Source organism: Excalfactoria chinensis, chromosome 3 (genome assembly GCF_039878825.1).
Source record: "Excalfactoria chinensis isolate bCotChi1 chromosome 3, bCotChi1.hap2, whole genome shotgun sequence".
NCBI classification, from domain to species: Eukaryota; Metazoa; Chordata; class Aves; order Galliformes; family Phasianidae; genus Excalfactoria; species Excalfactoria chinensis.
In genome coordinates, this window is record NC_092827.1 from 41505500 (window position 1) to 41520435 (window position 14936).

General features: G+C 35.3%; 1 protein-coding gene across 2 annotated transcripts in view; it reads left to right on the forward strand.

Moving 5' to 3' along the window:
• The window catches only part of ARMC2 (armadillo repeat containing 2), a 62006-nt gene that overhangs the window by 22073 nt on the left and 24997 nt on the right, over nt 1-14936 (forward strand). Inside the window, exons 6-11 of one of the 2 annotated variants that reach the window (XM_072330944.1) lie at nt 34-104; nt 2503-2595; nt 4162-4337; nt 7103-7205; nt 8497-8717; nt 13133-13278. In XM_072330944.1, the coding sequence (XP_072187045.1) occupies nt 34-104; nt 2503-2595; nt 4162-4337; nt 7103-7205; nt 8497-8717; nt 13133-13278 (810 nt within the window). The remainder of the gene's footprint in view (nt 1-33; nt 105-2502; nt 2596-4161; nt 4338-7102; nt 7206-8496; nt 8718-13132; nt 13279-14936) is intronic. The other variant, XM_072330945.1, reaches the window with a different exon arrangement.

Below are 14936 nucleotides of genomic sequence, written 5' to 3' on the forward strand. Positions count from 1 at the left end.
TTTTTCTGTGTACACGTGTGTTGTGTCTTTTAGTAACCAGATGAAAAAACACGGAATAGTTGCATCACAGCCAAGGAGCATAGGCTGGAAGAGAAGATTAACAGGTACTTCATATAAAGCATTTCAGTCTCCAAACCTTCGGTCAATAAACTTCTTTTTTTTTTTTTTTTTTCTTTGTTACATCTTTTCCTTTTGTTGATTGCAGATGTGAAATGCATTCATATATATATGATCTAAATATTATGATTTGGAGACATATATATTTTTTTTTTTCACTGAACAATATATTAGGTTTTCTAAATATATTGCATTTTTAGTGTTCTTGGTGTACAGGAACAATGTTCAAGAGGTTTTCCATTAATACTTCATCAGCTTATCACTTTATGTAAGCTGACATAGCTGCCTCAAAATTAACAAAGCTTTGTACTACTATATTAGCTGGAAATTCCAATTCTGGTTTCCCTCATAGGGGTGCATTTTGCTGATTTTTACTTAATAGATTTTAAATATTATTTTCTGAGAACTGGCATGTTTCATACATCTCAAGTATATATTTGAGAGTCTGATATGCCAACTTCAAGTTTTTCTACTGTGCTGAACCGAGCAGTTGTGTGATTCTGGATAATTCTGACAAAGGCTGTGATTTGCTCTTCTAACATTTACTTGGAGTGGGAATTGCTATTTGAGGCTGTATCTTCTCCACTTACAAGCCTTATAATTTATTTGTACTATTTCATTGGTGATATTGGAAAAGATCTTGTACATTCTTCAAACTTAACCCTATAATAAATAGAAATGCCTCCAGACTGGGAGACATGCAAATTAACAAGTTAATGATGTTACTGATACGAGACAGTTGCAACTGAGGGGTGCAAAAATGCAGTTATTTTTGTTTTGAGCTAAACACTGAGTAATTTTGTTATGTTTTTTTCTAGTTATATATTTTGTCATATTTGCAAATACATGTACGAACTTTTCTGTTTATTGTTACGTGAAATTAAGCATATGCACAGTTAGAAAGTTGGTCTCAATGGAGTGGTAGCTGTAAGCTGAAAGGAAAAGGAGCAACTGAGTCAATATTTAGGTTTTGTGGCACACAAGGTAAGTGCAAGCTATTGCAATGCTCTCATTTTAGCCATGATCTTCTGTTACCCAGAGCAGAACATTCACTTCATTGTAAATGCTGCATAGTGTTTTATTAATTAAACAACTTCTCAATTCTAGGGCTATAAGCACATTTGATATAGGAAAAGTCTGCAAAATAAATAAAAATAGTAACTCTGCTACTTAATAATATGTACTTATAAGTAAATATCTGCATGCATCAACGTTGCTTATTTATGAAACAGTAGCATTTTAGTATGATCTGTTCTAATAGATGTTATGGATAGCTTTATGATTTGTAAAATATGTGTACAGATGGTACTGATACACACAAAATGTGGATTTTTAAAAGTTATTTTATTTTATTTTTAAGAGCAACCTTTTAAAACAGGCAGTTTTCAATGGTTTCTTTCAGGTAATACTGAGGATGTTAATTTTTGTAAGATCTGAGATATAATGCACCCAAGATGCAAGCCTCTTAAGATCAGTGTTTTCATGTAATGCAGCATTTTTTTGAGTGTTTTAGGGTTATTATTGTGCTTGGCCAAGATATGCTGTCATTTCAGTGAAAGAGTAAATGCATGTACGTGCCAGTCTGATGGCTTTGTCCATGTTATTTTATGGACTTGTGTGACTTATGTATTTAAAGAAAAAAAGAAAAAAAAATAAAATTAACATACTTCTTTTCCCCTCACCAAATAAAAAGCCCATAATGAAACAGCAACATTATGACAACTTTGGTTGCCAAGAGCTAAGGAACTTAACCTAATCTCAAACTCCAAAATTATGTCTAAGTGTACCTTGTAAGCAATTGCTTGCTCCTTTCAGTTTCAAGTTGCACAGAAACACTGACTCTCCAGGACTAGACCAATGGCCAAGACTAGAATTCTATCACTTCACATAGTGGCAGGTGAACGTAAAAAGGATGTTCAGCAGACTGAAATATTTCCCACTGATAAAAGTCAATCCTAGAATCTTTTTATAATAACCATTTTTTACCATCTACGTTGTCCAATCTGAAAAAAGATCCAAGCTGTTTTGTTTCCAGAAGAATCACTGATTGTTGGATCTACCAAGTTTTAACTTCCTGTTAGATAAGACTTTTTTTGTGTGTTTCCTTACAAAGGACTCTTTGTGTTCTTTTGTTTTTTGTTTTTGTTTTTTGTAAAGTTGCTGCGTTTTGTCTTTTTCTTTTTTTTTTTTAACAACTTCTGAGGAATTCTAAACAAACAAATGAAAGAAAGCTTGAATTGATAGAATAACCCAGAGTGTAACAAAATCAGACATTTTTAGCTTGTATTTTTTCCTGAGATATGAATGAAGCGCTCATAATGATTTATTTGTGTAGAAGTTGAAATCTTCACTCAGTATTTGCTTCTGTTTTGAATTATTTTGAAGGATTAGAGGATGACATGAGAACAGATGAATCAGAAGAGGAAAAAAGCTTTTGGCATACGAAGGTCCTACCAATTCTGCATGAACTGGAAAGTGGTGGGTAACACTGTTGTTGAAAGTATGTGCTTTCTATTTTACTTCCTAGAGAAGACACGACTCGTTTACTGCTGAGGAATAACTGTAGTTGAACAATGTAGTCGTTTATGCTTTAATATGTTCAGTAACTTAGCAGTGCAAAATAAAAAAACGCTGGTTAAGAGAACATCTTGTCTAATTAAATTAGCTTGTGTTAGAGGTCGTAGCTCTGCCAGTTTAACAGCCAGTGATGAGGTAATAGTTATAAAAATAAAGTACTTCATAGATTCAGTATTTTAAGCGTGGGCTGTATTAGAAGTCTAAACTAAGTTTAGAAAAGTGGGAAAGTTTTAATGAAATTTTCCCCTTGTGCTTAAAGTGTTAGATGACTCAGAAAAGTGTACGGTGACCCAGAATACTGAAGCAAAATTGAGTAAATTAAATAAGGTCTGAAAGATTTCAGTATTAAATCCATTTTGAAGTTTTATTAACAAGGTTTTTTTCAGTTGCCCTGCATAAACATTACATAGAATATAGAAAGTAGTTTTATTTTTATAAGTAGTTAAAAGTAAATGTCAAATTAAGGGATTGTATCTACTTTACAGTATCTTGAGCAGCATTCATTATAGTATGCTACAGATATTATTATTATTACTATTATTATTATTATTTTGCAAAATTTTGCAGATGTAGAGGAGTGTGAAACACTTGTACAGTTCTAAGTGATTCCAAACCAAATTGAAACCATTCCCTCTAGTTCTATCACTAATTACACGAGAGAAGAGGCCGATCCCCAGCTCACCACAACCTCCCTTATTGCTCTCTATAACTTCCTGAAGGGAGGTTGTGGTGAGCTGGGGGTTGGCCTCTTCTCTCGTGTAATTAGTGATAGAACTAGAGGGAATGGTTTCAAGCTGCGACAGGGGAGGTTCAGGCTGGACATTAGGAAGTATTACTTCTCGGAAAGGGTAGTCAGGCACTGGAATGCACTGCCCAGGGAGGTGGTGGAGTCACCGACCATGGGAGTGTTCAAGAAACGTTTGGATGTTGTGTTGAGGAATATGATTTAGCTGGGAAGTATTGGTGATGGTTGGACTAGATGATCTTCTAGGTCTTTTCTAACCTTAATAATTCTGTGATTCTGTGTAATTCTGTAACTGATGTGTAGAAAAGGCAGCTGTCAGAGAACTTGAAAACAGCTGTGCAACTCACCCTTTCCTTGCTTAGTGCTGATACTGTGAAATGTGAGTTGCTGAATTAAACTTTTTCATAGTGACATGTTCTTTATGGATAAGCAAAATATTATTCAGAGGTGAACTCTAATCTCGTCCTTCCCGTGAAATGACTGGAACTAGAGAAAATTGTGGGGTTTTTTGGCCATTTTTTTCTTTTTGAAAGGCCAACATGCACTTGTTTCTGAGAACAGCATTATCATCTTTGAAGATTTATTGGTTGCCTTATTTTTATTCTTATGCAACGAGTTCTTTATCTTGTTCTCCTGTGTTTATGTATGTCTATTGAGATGCTCTGGAAAAGATGACACTATTATTTTGTATTTTTCTCTCCTTTCCCACTCCTTTCAATTAGAAGACAATGTAGAAAGTCTTTGTTTGGCTTGCACCAAACTCTATCAAGTCTTGAATGAAGGAAATATGCTTGGAAGAAGATTTAAAAGAAGACGTACACTTCTGAAGACATTATATAAACTTGTAGAAATTGATTCGGATCCACTTTGCCTGAAGCTGGCAAAGATTATTCTGTCTGTAAGTGTTTCAAAATGCTATTTGGTAGAACGTGAAGCTCAAAATTGTGGATTACAACTTGTATTTTCATTTTCATTTCATCTTTCTAAAACGTGTTTAAACAGTTCGTTAATTGTGGTTTCTTGCCTTACAAATGCACCCATTCATTCAGATGGGCACCTGTTGGAACCTATATTGCATTTGGGGAAAGAAATAGGGACTCAAAGTAGGGTAGTTGGTGTGTTGTGGCTGGTATTTTCCTTATGCATGGAAAAGAGGTGTGGTGTCCTAAGCTGAGATATATATACTGGGATTTTAATAAAATAACAACTTAAGAAGTTAGGTGTGGAGTTGAAGTTTAGATTTGATTGACTTTACTAAATACTAAACACATTTATCTGAAAATATTGAAACTTTTTTTTTTTTTTTTTTTTTTTTTTTAAAGTAAGTATAATTCTACCTATTTTTGTGAAAAGCTGGAGTAGCCAAGGACGTTTTCCAAGGTCAGGTGATGTTAGTGGCAGCCCTCATGCTGAATCACACTTCTAAAGCTTTTGTTATCATTTTGTGAGATATTTGTATAAGTGAGCTAGGGAAACATGGTCAAATGAAGCTGATAATTAAGGGGATGGACATAAGCTGGAAAATAATACCCAAGTGAAGTCAAGTCATTTAAAGTACATTATGAGTAGAAACCTACAAGAATGTCTTGGATAGTCAGAGATCTGAAAAGCGCATTTAATAGAGGCTATCAAGTCTGTCTGATGTAGAATAGAATGAAGAAAGGCACATGCTAACTGTCTTCAAATATTTTTGAAAAGAAAGGAAATAAGCTGTTTTTCTAACATCTCTGTGGAAAGAGCTGAATGCTGAAGCATAAGATATCTAGGATAGACTTCAGAGATTTTCATTGAATGCACAGAGGTTGATTGTGAGAGTTGTGAATGCCTTAAAATAAGATTTTTAAGATAGAGCTAGCAATATCTATTAAAAATAAATGTATCAACAAAACAAACCAAAAAAGCAACAGAAAGAACAGGATGTATTCAAAGGCACAGTTAAGTGATTTTTTTTTTTTTAAAAAAACACATGTATTGGGACTGAAATTAATAACTTCAATTAATGCTAAAACTAAAGTGTAAGATCAGAAGTAATATAAAAGTAAGACTGAATTATTAGTAGAATTTGAAGTCGACAAGTGCTCAGTTTTATAGAGTGCATTGGTATGAGTCAGTGGTTTGATAAGTGGTTGTTTTGAATTCATCATTTTTGTTGCTAGCAATGTCAGTGTGGTGACAAGTTGTTTCTGATTCAAGTGTGACACAACAGGTGTGTGCTTCTAAAAGCTTTATCTATTTTTCATTCATGGTAAGGTGAATCACCTGGTGCCATGATCTAAGGAGAGTTCCATGTCCTAGTAGTTCCATTAATGTAGTTGTACTTGAGAAACTTGATGATAATATATTTTTCTGCAATATTCCATTCTGTTTAAGATTCCTTTTCTTTTTATAGTTTTGTGATTTATAGAATCACAATATTTCTACAAGGAGCAGGAAGCTAAAATGGTTACTTTAGTCGTAGCATCAATATTAGACATTGAAATCTTAGTCATGCTATGTCTTTGTGTATAATCAACAGGTTAGAAGTTTAAAATTATGGAAAAAATGTTGAAATCTGTGCTTAGCTTTAACATAAGTTATATGTGTATGTGTATAGTGTGATCTTGCTTTAACATATCCATTTCCATAGAAGCTGTCCTGTCATCCCTTACTGATTTCTTTTTCTCCCTCAGTAGCAATCAGCATTTGATTATTTGTCTGATTTTATGAAAGATTATATGTAGAACCTTAATAATCTATATAATTTCAGGCATGTGATTTACCTTAGGAATTAGTACATCGGTGCTGACTGAGAATTTTTGAGAACTGAATTTAATCAAAATGTTTTTGTGTGTGAAGATTTAACATAACATGCTGACAATAATTCCTAATATTGCTGGTTAGAACTCTCACTTAAGTTGATGCTCTTAAACCTTCTAGTTCAAATTCTATAAAGGATGTATGGACTGTCGTTACTGAAGTGATAACAACTGGCATTGCATTATAGACATATTAGAAATTTTCTTCTTTAAATAGATATACATTATTTCAATCAGAAGATATGTGTGCAGATACCGCATAGATGTTATGTGAAGCTTAAAAACATGTTCTGTTACAAACATTTTTTCCTTCACATTTTCCATCTTTCCTTTTTCTGTCTTTTAAAAATCTCAAGCAGCAGGAATTTGCCCTTCAAACCTTCAGAAGCTGAGACAAGGAAGAGATTGGCATTACAGATGTAACTCTTGCTTTCCTTTCTCTCAGTGACCTTTAGCATGTTGTACAATCTTTTCTGATATCTGAGAATAACTTTGGTTACAAAATATATTGTTGCACTGAATTTCTTTGTTGTATGGCCATAGAGGCAGAACCAGCGGATCCTGTGTGGAATTTCTTTAGATGAGTGAATTGGAAAAAACCCCAAGATGTACAATCATATACTACCTGCAGAAAATACATAAAAAACTTATGTATATTCTGTTATTTCAAAGTCAGTCTGCACAATTTGCTGAAGGGAGCTTAAGCTAGCTTTCAGTGCCTTTTATTTTTGCAAACTTTTTAGTGTGGCTCTGTATCCTATTAGGTTTTTAGCAGGATTTTAAGTTTTACTGTGAGAATGCGGTGTCTGAACTAGTATGTAGGTATTAGTTGCGATTCTTATGATTCTGACAGATTTTTTTCTTGCAGATGAAAGTGGATGGAAAAAATCTTCTCGGAGCTTGCAAGCTGGCATTTAAGGTTTGCAGGAATGGAATGAATGACTACCTCATTCAAAATGATACATTACTAGGTATGCATTTTCTTATTATTTATATCTTAGTTGTTGAAACATTCACTGTCTTCTACCTCCTGCCCTTGAGTAGTACAGGGGAATGGAGCAATTCATAGCTGTGTTTCTTTCACTCCTCCATGGTCGCCTTCTGCACCTGCTCTTCAGGCTCCTCCATGTGGCTGCATGTGGAGACTTGCTCTGCACAGTGTCCATGGGCTGCTCAGGGGCAGGCTTGTCCTCCGGGCCTCTCCTGGAAACTTCACTTTGGTGCCTGGAGCACCTCCTGCTCTGCTGCACTGACCTTGGTGCTTGCAGGACTGTTTCTCTCCCATTTTTTCACTCCTCCCATCTGCTGTCACGCAGCAGTTTTTCTTTCTTCAATCTGTTCTCCTTGAGACACACCCAGCATCACTCATGGCTCAGATCTGGCAGCAGCAGATCCTTTCTGGAGAAACTGGAGCTGGCTCAGATCTAGCATGGGGCAGTGCTGGGTTTTGCACACACAGGCCATTCCTGCTGCATCCCTGCTACTGGAAACTTGTAATGTAAACCCAGTGCAGACAGAAGAACTTTAGAAATCTCTAATCTCAAATAAGGTGGGAAAATATTTCTATTCAAGTGGATGGAACATAGAAAGAAGTATATGTAGCTTTCAGTCAGTTACTAGAAGCTCAAAAGTATGATATTGGCTAGAATTACTTATTTAAAATACACCCGCCAAATTGAGAATATCTCATTTTGAAAAGATACACTAGGCTTGTACTAACAAGTGTTCATTTAGCATTTCAGATGTGTGACAATGGTGTCAAAAGGCAAAAGTATACAGTAACTTTATCGGCATAGGAAGTAATGCTAAGAATTCTATGGACAGGCTTCAGGTGTGGGGTTTGAGTTGCTCACCTGTGGTTCTTAATGCTCAGTTTGAGAGTCTTTAACACATTTGATTTTTCAGCAAGTAATAAGAATAAACCCCTTTGAATGTCTCAAGTCTAATACACAGAATTCCAGGTGTACATGCTTTTTCAGCTCCTGACTGAAGAGTTAAATGATTACCACAATGTGTTTACAACTGATGCTGGTTCTTGAAGTCTGGAGAGAAAGAAGTCAGGCCCATTCTGTTATTCATCAATAATTGTTCCTTGGTTTTAATCCAAATACCCAATTTATCTCGCCCATTTGTTAGAAAAGTATAGGAGGAGTTCAACAAGAGGGTTTCTGTTTTTTCAGATGTTAATCTCTTTGTTGACTGAACTATCTCAAACATTAAAGTTTTACTCAGAAAGCCTAAAATTAACGATTTTTGTTTTAGATTGTTTGTTGGAGGTCCTGAGAACTGAAGATCTACAAAAAAACAATGAAGCTCTCCTGTATTGCTTGGGAGCTATAAAATTTATGTCTGGAAATGCAGTTCTCCTTAATGAAATGGTCAACAAAGGAGCAGTTGAAATGTTGCTGCAATTAATGAAGCAGATTAATAATATAAAAGAAAACGACTCACATTTCTCCAGCTTGGGCCACCTATTAGTCCAGGTTAGCATTTACTTTCATTTTTAAAAGTAAACATTTCACAGGGAAATAAAAAGACTGAATCAGAGAAGATAAACTACCCTTCTGCACCACTGACAAGAGCTGTCCCTGCATTTGGATAGTATTGTTTTTAACAAGCTTAAATTAAGTTGTTGAGCACCAAAACTGAATTATTGCACATATTTTCTGTAACTAATGTTAATGGCTTTGGAAGTTCTGAATAAATATAAATATTTTTAGGTGTTCTATATAACAAATTTCTCATTATTACTGTATGGTGCTGACAGCACTCTGGATCGTATAGTAAACAGATAAAAATGTGTTCCCGTGTAAGTTCTTTAAATTGCAGTAATCAATATAAACCTGTTATGCTAGGGAAAAAAAAAGCTTTTATTACAAGAAAAATGCATTAAAAAAAAAAAAAAAAAAAAAAAGTAGGAAAATACATCTCTGTTAGTTTGATGAAGTGTTTTTGTCCCAGAAATAGAATTTAAGGAAAAGGTGCATAATATAAACGCTAACAGTACAGCAACTTTCTGAAGGCAGCAGGCCTAAAATTTTTTTGATAAGGTAATCTTAGTGTGTGATGACTGTAAAAAATATTCCTTAGCCTTGAAACTGTATAAATTGAGGTGTTTTGAAGAATAAATAAGATTGGTAAGTACATCTTAAGTTATGCATAGCTTATGGGTATTTTATGTATCTGTTGAAAATTTGCCAACTAGATTTGTGAAGTTTGAGGTAAAGATTAGCCAGTGGGGTAACTGTAAACTACTGGCCCTTCACAGGGAAATGGATTGGACGGCTTTCTGAAACAATGTTTATGCCAAATGACAGATTTCTCTTATCACATACAAACGTGGGATTTGGTACTTGAAATTGTATGAGAAAAAGAATAGCTTAAACCATCACCTTACCCTTATTGATTTTTCTTTGTTTTAGTGGAGCGATGTCTCTCCATAACAAGTGTGTTTAATCTTTAGATAAACATTAACAGACTGGGTGAGTTTGCAAGCTGCAAGTCAGTAAAACAAATGAATCAGAGTGTTTTCAGCTGTTTGACCTGCTGTCTGAACTTCCCTGTAACTTTGCCGGATTGCCTTTTCTTTACTTGTAATTCGTATTCCATATGTCTTCTGCAGTAGCACAGCAATTCCTGCTGCTATGGAATTTTTCTGTGATTTTCTTGTGCCATTTTCTCTAACAAATCTACATAAACGTGCATAATTTATTTGTGTCAATTAACTGTTCAGCCACTGTAATAAATACAGGAACAGCTCATTTTTCAGGGATGTGGTATCAAAGGCCTCTTCTTCAATGATTCGCATCTTGAGAATAAAGAAAATGTTGTGCCGTACTTCTAGTAAAAGATTAAATATGCGGTGTTGTACAGAAATAGGTTTTCAGGAATGGAGGACAATTACACTGGAAGAGAAAAACATGTTAAATATCCACGATGATCTCTGAGGGAGTCTTTGCTGGCTCTAAACCACAAAAGCTCAAGTGTTTCAATTAAATGGGACTGACCCTTCATTCTTTAACTGTATAATTGCACAATCACCAGATGGCAGTGTTATACATAATCTTGCCAGCTTGTTTTTATGGGAATAAACTTTCCCTCAGATGTCTTCATTCTTAACAAAGTATCTGTTATGCAGAAGTTCCACAATACAAAAAGAAAAAAAATGTTTGTAGTATGTATTTTTCCTTAATAGAAGACAAGAAACCAAGACAATCTCTGACTCAAGTTGCTGCAGCTGATCATATTCCTATGAATTATGGTAATGCTTATTCAAAAGCCAAAGCTTTTGAAGTTTCACTGACAAGACTTAACAAGTACTCTGTGTTCCCTAATTGAAAAGCACTTAAAATGTCTTTCCCTTTAAAAATAGCATTTATCTGCTGTTAAATTTCCAGTTTTCATTAATTTGATCATTCATGTGGCAACATGAGAAAGCTGGTGGAGTTTGTTAGAGTCAGTTGTTTAGCATTTCTCCACGAATCATGTTGTCTGCTTGGAAAAAACTAGAGCAGTTCTTGAATTTGTTTGGCTGGCTTCTGTTATTTTTGCGCTTTGTTGTCTTCATATTTCACTTATGTACCAGCTGTTGTCTTGTATTACCTGCACCATCTTTCTATACAGCTGTTTTTTCTGACTGGCCTTTACTTTTCTTTCTAAGGTAGTTTTATAGTTCTGTTTGAGCTTCCCTGATTGAGTGTTAGGGGAAATGGGAGTAAATTTTCAGTAACTTTGCACACATGCTTACTATTGTATCTTTCATACATTATTAGTATAGTTTACTCCTAGGCCATGCAGAGACTGCATGATACTGGTCACTAACAGTAAAATTCTTGATAGTTTAAGTGCATCAAGGCTTTAGGCTTTGTAAATGCAAAAAGGCAACATTAAAAAAAAAAAAAGTTTTATTTTTTTGTAATATCAAGAAATGAGTGAGGCAGTGTGGCAGTGTGCTTGGAAAATGTTACTAATGCTCTCTGAAAACAGGGCTCTCCATAAGCGGTAAATCTGAGGTTATCTGATTTCAGATGGCTAGGGAACCTATGGAAGTTGGTATGACAAGCAATCTCTGGCCATTTCCAGTAGGATTTTTCTGGATTTTGTAGAACTTTAGGAATGCTGCACTTGGAGATTGGTGATAAAATGACATTGTTTTCATTTAAATAACAAAAACCAAGAGTTACTCCATTAGAAACTATAGCATAAAGGAACTGCTGTAATAAAATAATAACAGAATAACATCTGAGTAAAGGAAGATGTGCAAAGTTGTGGACGTAGTGCAGATAAAGGCCCTGGTAGTTATCCAGCAGGACTGGAACATAGTGGACAGATGGTTACAATATGTTGATTTTTGTAGAGACCTTTCACGTTAGGATTAGAGAGTCAGTCTCAGAGCTGAAAGTGTGGGTTGGTTTCTAAGTCTTTTCAGTTCTTATGTTTTTCTTTTCCAGAAGGCTTTCAGCCTTGGTCTGAATTGTTGTAGATTTGCCTGTTTTGTTTTGTTTTGAAGAATTAATTACTTGAGGTAGTCTTTCACTTCAGTGTTGCAAATCTAGAGGTTCACAAATGGTCCCTGAACAGAAGTAATTACTGTGTATCTTTGTGGAGTCTGATAGTTTATTACCTTGATTTTTGTCCTGTGCTAATAAAAATAAATGGTCCATAGGATTTGAAGGGAGTAAAGTGTTTTATATGCATCGATCACTGAAGTCTTGTTTTGAACACATCTACTTCTTACATGCCTGAGCAAGAGGTACTTGTAACTTGCTCAACTTCAGCTACTATTAGCATTCCTCAAGCTCTTTCTCACTTTCTGTGCAGTCTGTACTGTTGGTTGTTGTTTCCTAAAACTTGTGGTGACTGCAGACATGCATTTTTCAAGTGTATTGAAATTGGACAGAAAATTTAAAAGCAGTTGAAAAGTGGTAGCATAGCACTTAGTACCCTCTGAACAAAAGCTGTTCAATAGCAACAATGTGACCTGCTCTTTGACAGATTTTTCTGTAAAAGGATGAAATACTTATCACTAGATAATCAGTGCAGCTCAGTGATATATTTCATATCAAGTTTTATGTGATTAAGAACAATTGGAACACTTAGTCTTGACCTCGCTTTAATTTTGTAGTTTCTGGTTTAGATTAACTGTTACCTGTCATTGCTTGTCTGACATTGGTATTTGAATATCCTTGTTATGGAAGAGAATCAGAGCATCTCAAAATATACAGCAGCTGACTCACTGTGTATGTGTATAGATGATAGAATATTTCCTGTTTGAAACTCCTTGCAAAAGAACAGTTTCTTCTGAAAATATTTTGATACCTCCAACTTGGACTTCAGCTTTTCATTTTTTATACCGATTTTACACTAGATTTCTCCTGATCTAGGTTAACTTTGAAATGTGTTAATCAAAGTGAATAAATTATATTGCTTTTTAAAATCAGTTCTTCATCATTTATAACTCACAGTTAACAAAATATGTGTTAGATGTCAGTATAATTTACAAGACTTAGATGTAACTTTACAAGATCAGACATAGCAAAATATCTCTTTAACTGTCCACAGCATTTCACTTAACTTCCAGTTGGTATATGATCATATATGTGAATAGAAGATTGTAAAATAAGTGGAAGATGATGTTTTCCTCACAGGAAGAGTTTGCATGCAGGCAAAGACTAGTCAATCTTTCATTTTCAAACATTTATTTTAATATGCATTATTTTTTTACTTACACATTTCCATTAAGAGTTATCGATAAATACATACCTGCAGGATGTTCATAGGATATTTGGACTGCCTGAGGCATTATAAATGAGACTTGAGCTTTATGACATTTTCAAAACAGCGTGGATTCTGTAGGAAATAGTCGTGGTTAATGAATCTTTAAATATTCCATATGCAGCTGACAGCTACTTTACGAAACTTGGCCGACTTACCTCAGGCAAGATGCCAGCTCATTTGCAGTGGTGCAGCCTCTGAGCTCTGTGTGGCGCTGGAGCAGCGTATGAATGACAAGGATGTGTGCACCTACATTGTCAGGATTTTCAGGTGTGTAGTGAATACAGTTCTGTTGACTTCAGCTTGCAGTCAAGTCAGTGTTTCTGCATCAGGTCACCTCAGAGAGAGCAGGATCAAGCACTAGAATTGGAGAATTTATTTGCATTCATTGGATTAATTTTGATTGATTTAATATGATAATGATGTTTTTATTAATAGCGATAGAATTGTTTTATTGCAGGCATACAACTTGGAGTTATTGTCCCTTGTAATAATGTTTTGTTGCATTGTGTCACTCTTGATTCACATAGATTCAGATTTTTAAAATGCCATTTCTTAAATTTTAGAACTGCATAAATGATTAGATACAAATCCTATTTTAGGCCATGTTTTTTAGGAGGACTGTGTGGTGTAAAATTCACAAGGGAAAAAATATGATCCACGTTCATCATTTTGAACTTTTATAGGGTGTTTGAGATTAATCTGTAGGATCAAGACTTGAGTGTGCAGATGGAAGTGCTTAAAGAATCTCTGTTTTATGAGCAGCTAAGTGACTTCTTCCCAGCATGTGCTTTTTTAGAGGGAGATTGGGATGAGTGAGTCACCCCAAAGGTTTATTTTGTAATCTGAAGTTGAAAAGCAACCAGTTACCAAGCACAAACTTGCAATACCCTGTGCTAAATGGACTTGATAACAGTCTGAGGTTCTTGTACAAGTAGTGGAATTAGATGTTGGCTATTTAAGGAGAAGCTGGATTATGGACACAATTTATGAGTGCCATTCTGGTTGAAATATTTGCCATTGCTGCTTTATTACCTACCTGGATCCTGTTGCTTGTGAAACTGTGTGCATTGAGAAGCTGTCCAGCTATGGAATCTTCCCCTTATTCAGTCCCTCCAAATTATCCATTGCATTCTCCTTGATAGATGAGATGGAGCTGCACTTCGAAGAGCAGCTATGTAAGGGTCTCTCATTCCTTTCTATTCACAGGTAAAAGCAAGCTAAGTCTGATTCTTTGTCATGTATGCTCCCTGTAAACCATTCAGCTGAGCTTCCTGTACTTAAAGGGAGTTTACAAACAGGAGCAAAACATAATAGGAAAAGGAGAAATGTTTTCAATCTATGGAGAAGTTAAGGTTAGGCATTAGGAGGAGATTGTTTTACTTGTAGGGGTAAGGCACTGGAACAGGCTGTCCAGGGAATCTGCAGATGCCCCATCCCTGGTAGCATTTAAAGGCAGGTTGGATGGCAGCCCTTGGCAGTGGGTTGGCATTGGATGGGCTTTAAAGTCCCTTTCAACCTAGACCATTCTGTAATCCAGTCCCCTGCCACCTTGTCCACTTATGTTTCTAAATTTGCTCCTAAAAATGAGTTGAATTCTAGCAGGGATCTCAGCATTTTCAGCGTATTTCCTTCCAGGGAGAGGACATTTCTTTAACTTGGTAAAATGCCATGGAAATTGTGGCTGGTTAGGTAATGGTTTTGTAATTGGACTATAATTCTGACAAGGACATTTACTTGATCTAGAATTCAATGTGGAGCAAAAGTAATTTGTCTTATTTAAAGTTTCCTGCTGCTTCAGTTCCTAGGTTTTTTTTTGTGTGTGTGTGTGTGTTTTTTTTCTTATGTTCGGTGAACTGCAGGCTCTGAAGATAAAAATGTGCCACACAATCAATTTAATTAGCTTCCTGGAAATTGTACTCATAGGA